The sequence below is a fragment of the Colobus angolensis genome, unplaced genomic scaffold (assembly GCF_000951035.1).
Source record: "Colobus angolensis palliatus isolate OR3802 unplaced genomic scaffold, Cang.pa_1.0 Scaffold23, whole genome shotgun sequence".
NCBI classification, from domain to species: domain Eukaryota; kingdom Metazoa; phylum Chordata; class Mammalia; order Primates; family Cercopithecidae; genus Colobus; species Colobus angolensis.
Window position 1 is genome coordinate 14,459,048 of NW_012115488.1, and position 14,832 is coordinate 14,473,879.

Genomic DNA, 14,832 nt, shown 5'->3' on the forward strand with positions numbered 1-14,832 from the left:
TCTCTACTAAAAATACAAACATTAGCCGGGCCTGGTGGCGCATGCCTATAATCCCAGCTACTTGGGAGGCTGAGGCAGGAGAATCGCTCGAACCTGGGAGGCAGAGGTTGCAGTGAGCTGAAATCATGCCATTGCACTCCAGCCTGGGCAACAAGAGTGAAACTCTATCAAAATAAATAAATAAAAGGTACTTCTGAAGAACATGTGATAACCTTTTGTTGAACAAACATTTGTATGGCACTGTCTGCTAGGTCCTGTTCAGTGTACTTTTTAAGTATTCACATTTAATTCTTAAAACAATCCTATGAAGTTGGTATTATTATTATCCTCATTCCACAACTAGAAAGCAGAAAAAAGAAAGGTAGGCAACTTGTCCCTGGTAATATAGCTGATAAGTAGCAAAGTGAGATTTAAACTGGAAATCGTATTCCAGAGCCCAAGCTGTTAACCTGATCCTTAAGCTACGCTGCCTTGGGATACACTACTGCTGATGAAGAGTGGTAAAGGACTGCATTACAAGGATGGACTCTGGAGTAAATAGATGTAGTTAATCTCTAGTCCCAGAGTTCTTGAGTAATGAAATCTTGAACAAATTAATTCTTCCTCTAAGCTTTGGTTCCCTCATCTCCAAATTGAGAATAATAGCTAATGCTTATCTCACAGATTTGCTGTAAAGATAAATAAGAAAATGCTTGTAAAGTTTTTAGTAAAATGTCTCTGCAAGGGTAGCATTAAGGGACATTATTAGTCCCTTATTAGAGAGGGAATGTTAGTAATAGTAATAATAGAGAAAGATCAAGGTTCAAAATAGTAAGTACAAGTATGATTGATTCCATTTAGATAACATGTAAAACCAAGCCAAACTAATCTATGCTTTTGGAAAAAAAGGAAATGATTATCCTAGCAAGAGTGAGAGTTAGTGACTGTAAGTCAGCATAAGAAGATTTCTTGAGTGCTGCTTACCAAGATTTTCATAGATGTGTTCAATCTATGAAAATTTATGGAGCTATACACTTAATTTGTGCACTATTCTGTATACTTCAGTATAAAAGCTTAAAAATTCTATGTCCAATGTTTTTATGATTAAAATAAACACAACATTGCATAGAAGAAGTTTGGACAGAAATGCACCAAAATTTTAATTGCTGTTATGATTTAGTTATGTTACTTTGTATGGTTAACATTTGTAGAACACTCATTACATGCTAGGTTGCTTTCCTTGCATTGTCTCATTTTATCCTCTAACAAACCTATGAAATGTTAAAATATGTCTACATCCTGTTCTAGTATACTCAGTGTTTGCTTAGTGCTGCCACTACTGAATGCAGAACAAAATTGCCCACTGCAATTTCCTTCTCTCTTAAGTGATTTACAGAACAAGGAAACCAAGAATAGGATCTAGCCTAGTAGCTAAGAGTGGGGGGTGGGGGTGCTGGAGGTTGGGGAAAGGCTGTTTTCTTTCTTCCTCCTTTCTCTTCGGGCCATACTAACTCCTAGATGTAGGATGTATTTTTAATTGACACATTGTAATGGTACATATTTAAGGAGCACAATTTGATGTTTCCATAGAAATCTATGTTATATAATGATCCAATCAGGGTAGTTAGCATCTGTATTCAATTGTATATGTAAACCACATTTTCTTTATCCATTCACCTGTGGTTGGACACGTAGGTTGATTCTATGTGTTGGCTATTGTGAATAGTATGCAGCCTTTTAAAAGGTACTTCTGGGCCGGGCACAGTGACTCAGACCTGTAATCCCAGTCCTTTGGGAGACCGAGGCAGGTGGATCACCTGAGGTCAGGAGTTTGAGACTAGCCTGACCAACATGGTGAAACCTCATCTCTACTAAAAATACAAACATTAGCCGGGCCTGGTGGCGCATGCCTATAATCCCAGCCACTTGGGAGGCTGAGGCAGGAGAATCGCTCGAACCTGGGAGGGAAAGTTTCTGCCACCTCCCTCCATAGGTCACCTGCAGTATTTCCCAGAATTCCTGGCTTCTGGAAAGAATTTCCAGGAAATGAAGCAGCTGCTGCTTTTTCTTTCTTGCTAGAAGAATCAAATTGATAGTATGCCTTTGAATCCTACTTTTAGCTACATGGAGACAAACATACAAGTAGAGAGCAGACTCTCTAGGAGGAAGAAAAGCAGATATACCTCCTAGCAGGTGAAAAGCTTCTTGAATTTGTGAATATATGAACTCATAGTGGGAGGTCCATGTTCAATCATTGGTAGGCCATATACAATGAAAATAAAAGTGGTGTTGTATGGGTTGGATCTGTGTCCCCACCAAATCTCATGTTGAAATGTAATACCGAATCCCTGAGGCCTCCCCAGAAGCCGATGCTGCCATGCTTCCTGTACAGCCTACACAACCATGAGCCAATTAAACCTCTTTTCTTCATAAATTACCCAGACTCAGGTATTTCTTTAAAGAAGTACAAGAATGGACTAATAAGGGTATCTACATGAGAAATTACTCTTTCTGTTTTATTACATCTTTCTTTCTCAGGTTTTGTCCTTCACCTAAAAGTAATTAAAGCTGATTAGTTTCAAAATAAATTATGTACTTGATATATGTTATGCTTCTGAATAATTAATCTTTATATTGTTTAAGGGTCATTTTAAATTATTTTAATGCTTTTAATAATTACTTTTTATTCCTGTAACAAGAAGATATATTTCCTCCAAAATATATGTGGTTACTGGCAAGTAGCCATTTTTCAACTTTATGACTCACTTAAAAAACATGTTTTTCATATTATAAACCATGCTGTTTCATTTTTGTCTTGCTTTGAGCAGGAATAGTGTACCGTAAAAGCTAAGATAAAAAACAGGAGAAATTTAGTAAGTGGCAGTCTTTAGATGATCTTGGCCTATTTCAAAATTTTTATCTCAACCTTGTTATATAATTTCACTTTATGTGCATATTTGAGTTAAAAAATATCTTGGTATCAGTGTTAATGTTCATACATTTCTTTTTAAATTTGGTCATGTAAAACGTAAAATGTATGGATATTTGAGCAGTAAAAACATTTTGAACCTTTAACTCAACTTTTTCCACATAATTTTGACTGCTTTATCTCATAAAAGAAGGATGTGTGTTCATCTTATTTTCACTATTAAGATAAATCACACAAAAAAGTCAACAGTGAGCAGTTTAGAAAGTAAAGATTCACTTATACATGACCTGAAGGTTGGAGAATTACCAGGCCCCATATAGTTTACATTGTCCAAAACCACCCTGATGAGAGTTACAAGGGGAGTCATAGGGGAAATTCTAACTCTCAGACAAATGTTGCAGGAAACACTGACTGCTCCTTATAGAAAGGTCCAGGAAAAAAAGTATTCCTGTAAGTTTGGAAAAGCTACACGAATGTGTCTTTGCTTAGCAACTTACAACACCTTTGAATACAGGAAAGACTCCTGACTTGAAAGAAAGCTACCTGACTTTATTAACCCCAGTATTAACAGTCTGTAGAACATTGTTCTTAAACAAGTTTTTAATCCAGTGGTCCTGTAAAAACTCCAATGTCCTAATCCCTTTGCCAAAGTGGAGGAGTACTGTATGTCTTCAAGAGCCCAGGAGTTCTACTATCTAGAAAATATCCTCTTTCCCTGGGTCTAGATTATACCAGCCAAGTTAGCCTCATGGCAGGCCCAAGTAGGACCTATATAACTTCTGGATATTTATGAGGTTTATAGTTTAAACCCCAAATTGGAGTCTAACTTAGAGGATGGGGTAAGGAAGAAACTTTACGTAGGTAAGTTTCTGATCCTTGTGTTCCTGAAAAAAGAACACAAGTTCACTGGGATCCACCTATAGTCCAGGCATTGTAAAGGCTGAGGATTTTCTTCACTTTGGTCCCTATCTTATCTTATACCATGCCACGGTGCGTATACAAAGTAGAAACAGTCAACTCTAATGCCATTATAGGGATGAGTCTATCACAGGAAGAGCTCTTGGTCCTGTGGCCCTGCATTGGCCTGCCAGAGTCAACAACGATGTCTGGGAGCTGACGTGTCTTGGCTGAAGTCAACATTCAAGGCAATTATCTAGGTCACTGCAGCCTAGAGCAGCTGCGGGCTCCACTCAGGCAGGCAGCTCACAAGACTAAGCAGATGCACTGTTCTGTAAGTACTGGCACTGGAGATGTTGAAAACTACCAGGAAATTCTCCACTAAGAGTTTTCCATTCCTGAGGCTTTTTATAGAACTAGCTACAATTCTATCACTGCAGTCTCAGTCCTGCAGAACCTGGAGGGGTTTGAGGAATAATTTTACTCAGCATCCATAGAGCCAGGTCCCTCTTCTAACAAGGTGGCCAGCTGGAAAGGCTTGACCCTAACCATCTGTGCACATGTCACAGGCCATTAGAATCGCTTTAGGCCATTCCTGTTGGTTGGGTCTTTGGGAGGCTTCTATTTGGCACAACATTTCAATACGCTGTGACATATTAAGCATGCTCTAGAGCTGAACATCCAATCAGAAAGGCCCGGATAGATGGTAGAGGGAGCTCCTGAGCCAGTGTCCATTCTTTACCTCGAGGAGACCATTACTGGATGCTGCATCTTAGAACTCCCCATGTCAAAGAGCTGAAACACTATTCTGGTTGTTGTTTGTGTCCTAATGAAAATGTTACTCTATTTCTTTGTTTCCAAAGGAAGTCACCTGGCCTCACTGGTATTCTCAGCCATACAATAGAGAGTTTTGGGAGAGCTATTTAAGGTGCTCCAGCTACCAAGGCATTTTTTCATCATTTGTCATCCACAAAACAGTGACCAGACAGAACACATCCAGAAGGTATTTGAAAGATACTTTCAGATAAGTTAACCAGGCCAGAAGGTATTTGAAAGATACCTTCAGATAAGTTAACCAGGCCACTTACCTTCTTACAGCTAAGTTTTCCTAGAGTTATATCTTTCATGCATCCACAAAGCATATCCCCTTGCATAGTCCTTCCAGCTTTCACCCCTTTTACTTCCCCACACAAAGCTCCATCTGAGACAGGCAGTTTGACAATTCTTAAAGGAATTCACACTGGAATCCACTCAGGGTAAGCTGAACTCTGTCTGATGTGGCTTCTCCATACTACTGCACTTTCCTCTCAGCACACTCTGGTACCATGGATGCACTCCATTTACAGAGCAATCCATTGACCTCTGCCACAATTCATACATTCCTGTTGTGGCTTTGACTCTCCAGGCCGTTGTCCTCATAGTCAGTTCTGTTTCTGTCCTCACTAAGCCTTTGAGATTTGAGACACATTGTTTACTACAGCTTAGTTTTCCCTCACTGGCAATTCTGATTATCAGCCCTAGCTACTGTATACTCCCCACGTAAACCTTCTTCCTAACTCCCAGCCCTAAAGGACCCTGGAACCTGTGACCTGGGACTGTTCTCACTTGTCTCACTCTAGCCATACGGAACTACTTATCTTCTCCAAATAAGTCATGTTCTCTCTAACTTCAGTATCTTCATCTATACTGTTCTTTTCTTGGAATGATTCTCCTACTTCTCATCTGGCTAATTCCTCCTTCAAGACTCAGATACAGTATCCTATCTCTAGAATGTCTACATGGACCACGCTTTGGAATTATATGTCTCTTCTTGATGCTTCTGTAGTGCACTTTGCATACTCTGATCATGCACTTGCTGCATCCTGCTGACACTGTTCGCTTATTTGCCTGTGAGCCCCACAGTCCGTAGGACAAGGGTGAGATATCTCTGAGTCCCTGGTACCTAATCTAGTGATTTTTCATATCAGATTTTCAATAACTTTTTGTTTTTGAGATGGAATTTCGCTCTTGTTGCCCAGAGTGGAGTGCAGTGGCACGATCTTGGCTCACTGCAACCTCGCCTCCCGGGTTCAAGTGATTCTCCTGCCTTGAACTCCTGACCTCAGGCTGGTCTTGAACTCCTGACCTCAGGTGATCCACCATCTAGGCCTCCCAAAGTGCTGGGCTTACAGGTTTGAGCCACTGTGCCTGGCCGCTATTTGTTGAATAAATAAAAAAGTAGAACTATACTTCACTTCCAATAAATTTAATCATTTTAAAACTTGTAAAGGGAGATATTAAGAAGTGAAGCTGAAAGACATCTGGTTCCATACACATGGCAGACTGAGCTAATGTGGAGCTTCTCACACAAAAACACCTAGAAATGCTATAAAAATGAAACTCAGAAGATGTAATACAAAACTGAGCTTACAAAAAGGAAAGGGACCTTCCCCCTCCACCCCCAATGCCAGGAACAAAAAGGGAACTAAAAGCCAGAGCAGCAAGTGTATGAGCTTATATCCCAGGAACTCTGGAGATGTTACTGGACCCTAAAATAATGGCTGGGTGCTTGAGTATTAATACAGGGACTGGATATGATACTTGGATAGATGTGAGGTGGGGATCAAGCCTTCGCAGAACTGCAATTTCAGTGAAATTGGGACTCAAACAATTGCATCCACCAGTACAGGAAGAAAGTAAGGAAGCTGGTCTCCATGTGGGACTCCCATGAGAGATTAAAATTCCAAGCTTGCCCCTTATAAAGAGATCTGAATTTACCCTATCAGTGTGATGCAGGGAATCTTAAGCTGAAAAAAAAACATAAAGACTGGTCTCAGGTTGCTGGTACCCCTGGAGCAACAAGCACAATTTCTCTAGAGGGACAGTTTCACCACTAAGGCCAAAAGGGATTTTTTTTTTTTAAAAAAACAAGACTCAAGTTTTTTTTTTCTTTTCAAGTTTCAGTTAAAATAAAATTATAAGAAAATTATCTATATGTGAGATGCAATATGGATCACAATAGAAAAATTAGCACCTCCAAATACCTCAAGGACAATCATTAAAAAGACCACACATAAATATGTTTAAAATAATTAAAGAAAATAGTTTAAAAGGAATAAACTTGTAAAAGACACTTTGAAAAGAAAAAAGCAAGAAATTTGGGGAAAAAACATTAATATATGCATACAAATGTAGAGAAAATATAAAAGTATGCATGTAAATGTTCACATCAACTTCATAAAAATGATTACCTCTGGTAGAGAAGAAAGAAGGAACTGGGGCATGGTTAATCATATTTCTTTTTATAAAGGAGAGATCTGAAGGCAATATAGCAAAATATTACTACTAGTTTAAATTCAAATGGGACTTCTAATCAATTAACTTCTATACATTTTGAAATGTTTCTTTGATAAGAATTTGTAAAATTAAAGCTAGAACATAAGACAATTAGAATAAGGGCAAAGAAGAAGAGATTTCATAGTCATGGACTTTAATGTCAGAAAAGATAGTCACAGTTAACATCCTGACCTTGCACAAGTCACTTAGTCCCTAAGCCTGTTTATCTTAGGTTCCTGGAATAAGTTATCACACTTGATCTCTAAATTTACCTCAGAAACTCATTATCAGTCAAAGTAAAAAGGCAAACAGATTATGTCTCTTAGTTCTTATTACTGGATAAAAACAAACAAATTCAGCTGGAAAGACTTTTTTTTTTTCTAGCCACTGAATTTTTGTGAGTGTTGGGAGATAAGTCATCATGGATTTCTCTCATTCCTGTGCAGATTGCTCCTTCTGAGCAAAGGATATGTTTGAATAGCAAACAGCCTTGCAAAGTAGAAAAAGTATATCCCTCTAGAGAGACATGTACCTCCCTGAACATGTCATAGGCCACTAAAAATAAAGCCCTCTCCTTTTTCCCTGAAACATTTACTTATATTCCAAGGTAATGAATAATTAATCTCTCTCTCTTTCTCCCTCTCTCTGTCTCTCCATCTGTATATCTTTTTGGAGATGTGCCAGTGTCCCCAGAGTCCCCTGATTTCAAGGTTCCTCTCTCCTGTGATGCAACATAGCGTGTGCACAGGCAACATTTGGCCCGCATTGCATTGCCCTAAGGAATTTAAGCATAGGGAACCAGCACAAGATACTGCTCTGGCTGACGCTTTTGCTGTGAATAATAAACCATGTGTTCGTGACCCAAGGCTCGTGTGTGTGTGTGTGTGTGCATGCGCATATGTGTGTGTACAATTGTGGCAGGCTAATTTGTTAGCTTGCGGGTAGTGTAAGATCTCAGATCCTTCCCAGTTCTGACTTAGTAGAGAAGCAAAAAGGAAGACCCTGAATAGCATAATGGCCGGTGTCTTTAAACATGATTTCATATTAAATACAGAAATATTCTTCAAAAGACATTTCTTCTACCAACCCTCTATAAAAACTATTGGTTTGACAATGCAAGGAGAGAAACATGAAGTCAAAACATTAGGTTTAGAAAGATATTTCAGTAGGGATTTAAGATAATATGGTTTAACTTTGTTTCTTTTTTGCTTTTTCTTCTTTCTTTCTTTTTTTTTTTTTTTTTTCAGACAGAGTCTTGCTCTGTTGCCCAGGCTGGAGTGCAGAGGTGCGATCTCGACTCACTGCAATCTCTGCCTCCCGGGTTCAAATGATTCTCCTGCTTCAGCCTCCTGAGTAGCTGGGATTACAGACACACCGCCGTGCTGGCTAATGTATTTTTAATAGAGATGGGGTTTCACCATGTTGGCCAGGCTAGTCTCAAACTCCTGACCTCAAAGGATCCACCCACCTCGGCCTCCCAAAGGGCTGGGATTATAGGCATGAGCCACAGCTATGTTTCTTTTCAATGATCTAAACATACAGGATTAAGGCTTGTAGTTCATAAAGAATCCAGTGGTTGACAAAGACAAACCATTTTTTACTTTCTCAGACATCAGAAATTATAAAAGCCTTTTATAAATGCTGCTCTCAGGCAATTCGTAGCTTAAATATATGATGCTTTCTAGAAATGTCAAAATCTTTCATTAAAGAGCGACTCCTACATAAAGGGTATTTGTTGATTTCAGCTATCCAGGATCCATTTTTTACCTTCTTGAAAACACCCTGACTTTGGTTTGAGGATTTCCGCATTCCACACCACTCTCAGGTCATGTGGTCTGGACAGAGCTCCAATCCCAGCTCTAGGGGTAAGCAGGTAATCAAGTTCTAGGCCAATCAGTGCATCTCATGTCCTTGGTTTAGAGGTAAGCTCTGAGAACACAAGCCATGCTCTTGGAATGGACCTGGAGACTTTGCTAGGGATGTGAGGTCAGGGGTTTTCTCTCTCTTTTTCTCTGCTTAAATTGAACCTGGAAGAATATAGCCAAGGAACAGCTGCAAATTATCTTGCAACTATGAGGGGAAAGCCAGGAATACCTGTATGCGGACATGTCAGGAATCCTAACAGCTCTGGGTTGTTTACAGGAGCTAATGCATCTTCTTTTTTGGTTTAACTCAATTTGAGCCTCATTTTCTTCTCCTTCAACAGAGAGTTCAAATTAATTCGTCCTGCAGTTTAGATGCCAGAATTGCAAAATTCTGAATCTTTTGTAGTGAAATTTAGGATGATTTGTATAATGCCCAGATTGAAAAACTCTTTGAGTTCTGTGCCGTGAATTTTAGAAAGCAAGAAATTGATTCCAAAAAAGTTTTAAGAGTTGTGGTCCTCAACAAAATATAACAGAGCCTCAATAAGACAATGTAGAAAACGTAATTTGAATTTATAGGTAAATATACTCAATATATTATGTCAAACAAAGGTTATCTTGGAAACATAACAAAGTTATGAGGAAAAGGGAACAAAACAATAATTTTTAAGGCTAGTTGTAAAATTTCTGTTAGATTTAACATAAATGGTAATTTGCATGCATATATTTAAATTGCACCATTTGAAATGGACAGTTTCATATAGTTCAATTAAACAATAAGGTAGAAAAAAGTCCCCATTGCTTTCCCTTTCAAACTTATTTAAACCAAAGATTCCACTGTATTTTAAAAAGGCCCAACCATTCATTTCTCTTATCCAGGTATATCTGTTTTATACATAGAACAATCAAGTTCACCACATTTTATTTTTCAAGTTTTGCAAATGTAAAAGTTTCTTAAAAAGGGATCCTTGTGCATATGCAGTATTCCCTTACCTGCATGTTATATAGGGGTTGCCTTGGCACATTAACTTCCCTCAGCAGACGACCAGATATGTCCCTTAGCTCTAAAAGTCTGCATGCAAGCTGAGGATGCAGAAGTTCGGCCACTGATTTGGAGGATCTGGATATGCTGTTTAATCCACGAATTAATGTTGTTCGATTAATCTTAGCTAAAGCAATAGCCATCCTGATTTTGGATGTTTTCTGCGCAGGTTCTCTTTTCTGAAAAATAGGCCTTTGAAAAGTAACTGATGTGTAATTCTCCAATGCATTATTAAAACTACTTCTGGCAGAGACTGACTACTATATAACTACCTTGTGCATGGTGTCATGCATATATTCAATGTCCGATGATTCTGTTGCCCCATGAAACCCCTTGAATTCCCTGCCATGTACTTAAATCTTTTTTTTTTTTTTTTTTTTTTATGGAATTTCATTCTTGTGGCCCAGGCTGGAGTGCAATGGCACAATCTCAGCTCACTGCAACCTCTGCCTCCCAGGTTCAAGTGATTTTCCTGACTCAGCCTCCTGAATAACTGGGAATACACGCGAGCACCACCACGCCCAGCTAATTTTTATATTTTTAGTAGAGACGAGGTTTCACCATGCTGGCCAGGCTGGTCTCGAACTCCTGATCTCAGGTGATCTGCCTGCCTCAGCCTCCCAAAGTGCTGAGATTACAGGTGTGAGACACCACGCCTGACCCTTAAATCTATATATATATATACACACACACACACATATACACACACATATATATATATATTTTTTTTTTTTTCCCCTGGGATAAGTATCAAGAATTGAAGTAACCAGCCAAAAGATACAAATGTTTCATTTTCCTCCTAGATTTATATATTTTGTGTACTGAATTTTTACTTTAAATTTTTTTTTTAATTTCAATATGTTTTTGGGGAACAGTTGGTATTTGGTTACATGAATACATCGTTTTGTGGTAATTTCTTAGATTTTGCTGCACCCATCACCCGGGCAGTGTACACTATAACAAATCTGCACGGAATTTTTAAAGAGCTCTTAAGTAAACAAGAATTCTTAACTGACTTCTCCATTTGAGCTCTACTCTTTAAATATATATCTTGCTTTTCTTTTTTTTATTTTTTTCTTGCTACAGCCATACCCATTTCTTTGTCATTGGCAATTATAATGCTGAACTTTACTCTTCTATATCTGTTAAACTAGCCTGTCAGAAAATCTTACTAAATTCTTTCTCTACCTTGTCCCAGAATTTGACCACTTCTCATTACCCCCAGTACAGCACCCAGTCTATTATATTTGAATTCTACCATCATCTCTTTTCCAGATTAGTGAATTTGCCTCCTAAGTGGTTTCTCTGCTTCCACCTTTGCCTATTTTCATTCTGTTCATCAATACACTAGCCAGAGAGATCTAATTAAAACTTATGTCAGATCATATTTTCCTTCTATTCCACTGCTTCAGTGGCTTCCAGTTGCTGTCAGTGTAAAAGCCAAAGTACATACTGTGGTCCACAAGGCCCTACAAAGGTTGTTTTTTCTTCACCTGTTCAGCCTCATCTTTTTCTCTTCCCTTCCTTCCTCATCACTTGTTGAAGTTTTTAGGTGTCTGGGATTTTTGATTCCTCAAGCATCCCAAGGTTCACTCCCTCACTTCCTTCACATCTTCATTCAAGAACTGCTTTCTCACTAAGACCTTCTTGGTCACTCTACCCACATCATCAGTTGTGCTCTCTATCCCTGCACCTCTATTTTGCATCCCTTCTCTGCTCTAGTTTTTCTTCTCCTTAACGCTTACCACTAATGTACTATATTGTTTATTTTCCTTGTTCATTGTTTTTTACTTGACTGGAATATAAATTTTAAGAGTTTTATATCCATTTAGCTTGCTTCTTTTTCTCCAGAGCCAAAGTAGTGTCTGGCACGTAATACACACTCTTATCTTTGTCAGAATGAATGAATGAAGGGTATCAGAAAATAAAACAAATTAATCTTGAGAAACATCAAAGAAGTATACCAAATATTACATTAGAAACCACACAGAAAGTTTTCAGTGCACAATTCTATAACTTTCACAATAATGGTAATTCTCCACAAGAAACAACTCACCAGAGACAAAAATATAATTGAATTAGAGAGCATTCTAGCAACAGTCATAGTCTCATTACTCCCAGAAACCTCAATGCCGTTACAGGTAATTTCCAGACATCACTGGTGCCTTCTTAGCAGTTTTTTTCACACATTAACAATAACCAACCACAACAAAAAAGCATAGAGAATTCAGAAAAGTACATCTAAGGGCATACAACTCCAAAATTTTTGGCATGGATTCTAATATGTCCTGTCTACAATTTCTATTTTGTAGTATATGATTAAGTACAAGATAACAGAAAAAAGATATATTCATCTTTCATATTTAAAAAACTCATAAAAATTGACCCTGTTTATCCTAAGATATTTTTCTCTTATTCCAAGAATGAGCATCTGAATTAAAATTTTTTAGATATTCAATTGTAGTACATAATTTAAAGGTTTACTATTTTAAATTCATCTTATGGAAATCTTTTGAAATTTGCAAGTGTAAACCTTTAAAAATTACTCTGTCTAAAGAAGTAGATACTAAGGCTGTTGTCTGGGCTAGTTGGGACAGAAGAGGTGAAAAGAACTGAATCTCAGAAGCCATCATCTCAAGCCAGGATTCTAAAATTAACTTTCTGGCCAGGCACCATGGCTCATGCCTATAAGCCCAGTACTTTGGGAGGCCAAAGCAGGCAGATCACTTGAGGTCAGGAGTTTGAGACCAACCTAGCCAACCTGGTGAAACGCTGTCTCTACTAAAAATACAAAAATTAATCTGGCATGGTGGCGCACCTGTAATCCCAGCTATTTGGGAGGCTGAGGTAGGAGAATCACTTGAAACCAGGAGGCAGGGGTTGCAGTGAGTGGAGATTGTGCTATTGCACTTCATCGTGGGTGACAGAGCGAAACTCTGTCTCAAAAAAATAAGTAAAATAAAATAAAAGTAACTTTCCCAGCCTCAAAAAGAAAATTTCCTTCAAAATCTATCCAGGAAGAACAATTTAGTAATCAGTATTCTGGTTGTATTCTAGGTATATTACTCTATAAAAATTCCATCGTCACTCCCATCAAATCTTTTTTTGTTCTAGGCCAGCAAGATGGCTTTTTCCTAAATAAATACATGCCTGGGGGCAGGGAGAGATTTAAATACTAATCACAAAATTTAGAATTTTAAGATACAACCCAATTAATAAAGCCCTCTAAGAATTTTTAAGACCATTCCTTTCACTGTGTTTGGGAAGTATGGATCATCCTGGAAATAAAAAAAATTGCAGCACTTACAATCTAACCTTTTAAAAATCGTCTGCTTAACAACTGAGTATTAGTAATGTTTTCCACATAATTTATATTTGAAGGGCAAATTACTTCAAATATGTGATAATATCCCCTAACTACTCAAGTTTCTTGCCAGTCTCAGCAATACATTCTTCAAAGGAAATAGTGGGAAAAGAGCAAGTTAAGTGTTTTGAAAATGAGAAATAAAGTAACTAATTATGTTCCTAGTTGAGTTGGGTAAAGTTCTATAAGTAAATTACTTCAATTAGTTGGAAATAGGAACTCACAGCTTTATCTTTGGGGATCACAATATTCAATCAATTGATGTCACCATAAACCATGCTTATGGTTCTAATGATAATGAGGCTATTCAGAAGGTAGAAATGAATGAATGAAGTTGCCATTTCTTTGATTAAATAAAACCCCAGTTTCTCTGATTTCAGCAATGGTGGGAGAATCAAAACTTGAAAACGATAACAAGGTTTTCCACGCCTGTCTCAGACTTCCTAGGATTCACCCTGAGCCTTTCTCAATAATTACTCTGTGCTGCCCTATTTGACATTGACCAGGCATGTACATTTGCCCATCTCTTTCCTTCCTACTCCAGAGCATAGCCAAAATAGTCTCCAGTGTTTCAAAAGACTTTATACCAAGGCTAGGGGAATGCAAAAAGGGGGAGCTACTGGATGCCAAGTCTAAGATACAGTATTAGAAAACCCAGTCTGCCCTCAGAAACTCTTAAGCCTTACCCTCTCCTGCTTAGCTGATGTGACCAGCATTTGGATGCATCTTACCACTGTGCCTGCAGATTCCTACACTTCAGTGTCACATCTCCTCAAACACTAGACCCAAGAGAGGGCCGGCCAAAGGCAGAAAGCAGTTATTTCCCCTGATACTAAGGCCAACCGTCCGAGTTCTGGTGTCCTGTATCTAATATGCCCGCCTCTTCCTATGATGACTGATACTGGGAATGTCCTCTTTCCCCAGGGCTATTATCTTACAGGCTAAATCAGTATTGTCCTCTATTATACCATCTGGGAGTCCATTCTACAAGTCTCAGAACTCTACTACAGCTAAGGGAGTTCAGCAGGTCCTGACAGTTAAAACTCATCCGATTCAATGGTAAACGAGAATGCATATCAACTAACTTTTTTTTTTTTTTGAGACAGAGTCCTTCTCTGTCACCCAGGCTGGAGTGCAGTGGCGCGATCTCAGCTCACTGCAACCTCCGCCTCCCGGGTTCATGCCATTCTCCTGCCCCAGTCTCCCGAGTAGCTGGGACTACAGGCATCCGCCACCACGCCCAGCTAACTTTTTGTGTTTTTAGTAGAGACAGGGTTTCACCGTGTTAGCCAGGATGGTCTCGATCTCTTGACCTCATGATCCGCCCGCCTCGGCCTCCCAAAGTGCTGAGATTACAGGTGTGAGACACCACGCCTGACCCTTAAATCTATATATATATATACACACACACACACATATACACACACATATATATATATAT

At 38.6% G+C, this 14,832-nt stretch overlaps 1 protein-coding gene across 2 annotated transcripts in view; it reads right to left on the reverse strand.

Annotated features, from left to right (window-relative positions):
* The window catches only part of SPATA9 (spermatogenesis associated 9), a 32,001-nt gene that overhangs the window by 14,091 nt on the left and 3,078 nt on the right, over nt 1-14,832 (reverse strand). For both annotated transcript variants that reach the window (XR_001002024.1, XM_011944279.1), the window contains exon 3: nt 9,979-10,206. Coding sequence is in view for 1 of the 2 variants with exons in the window: in XM_011944279.1 (XP_011799669.1) it covers nt 9,979-10,206 (228 nt within the window). In the remaining variant the exon portion in view is untranslated. The remainder of the gene's footprint in view (nt 1-9,978; nt 10,207-14,832) is intronic.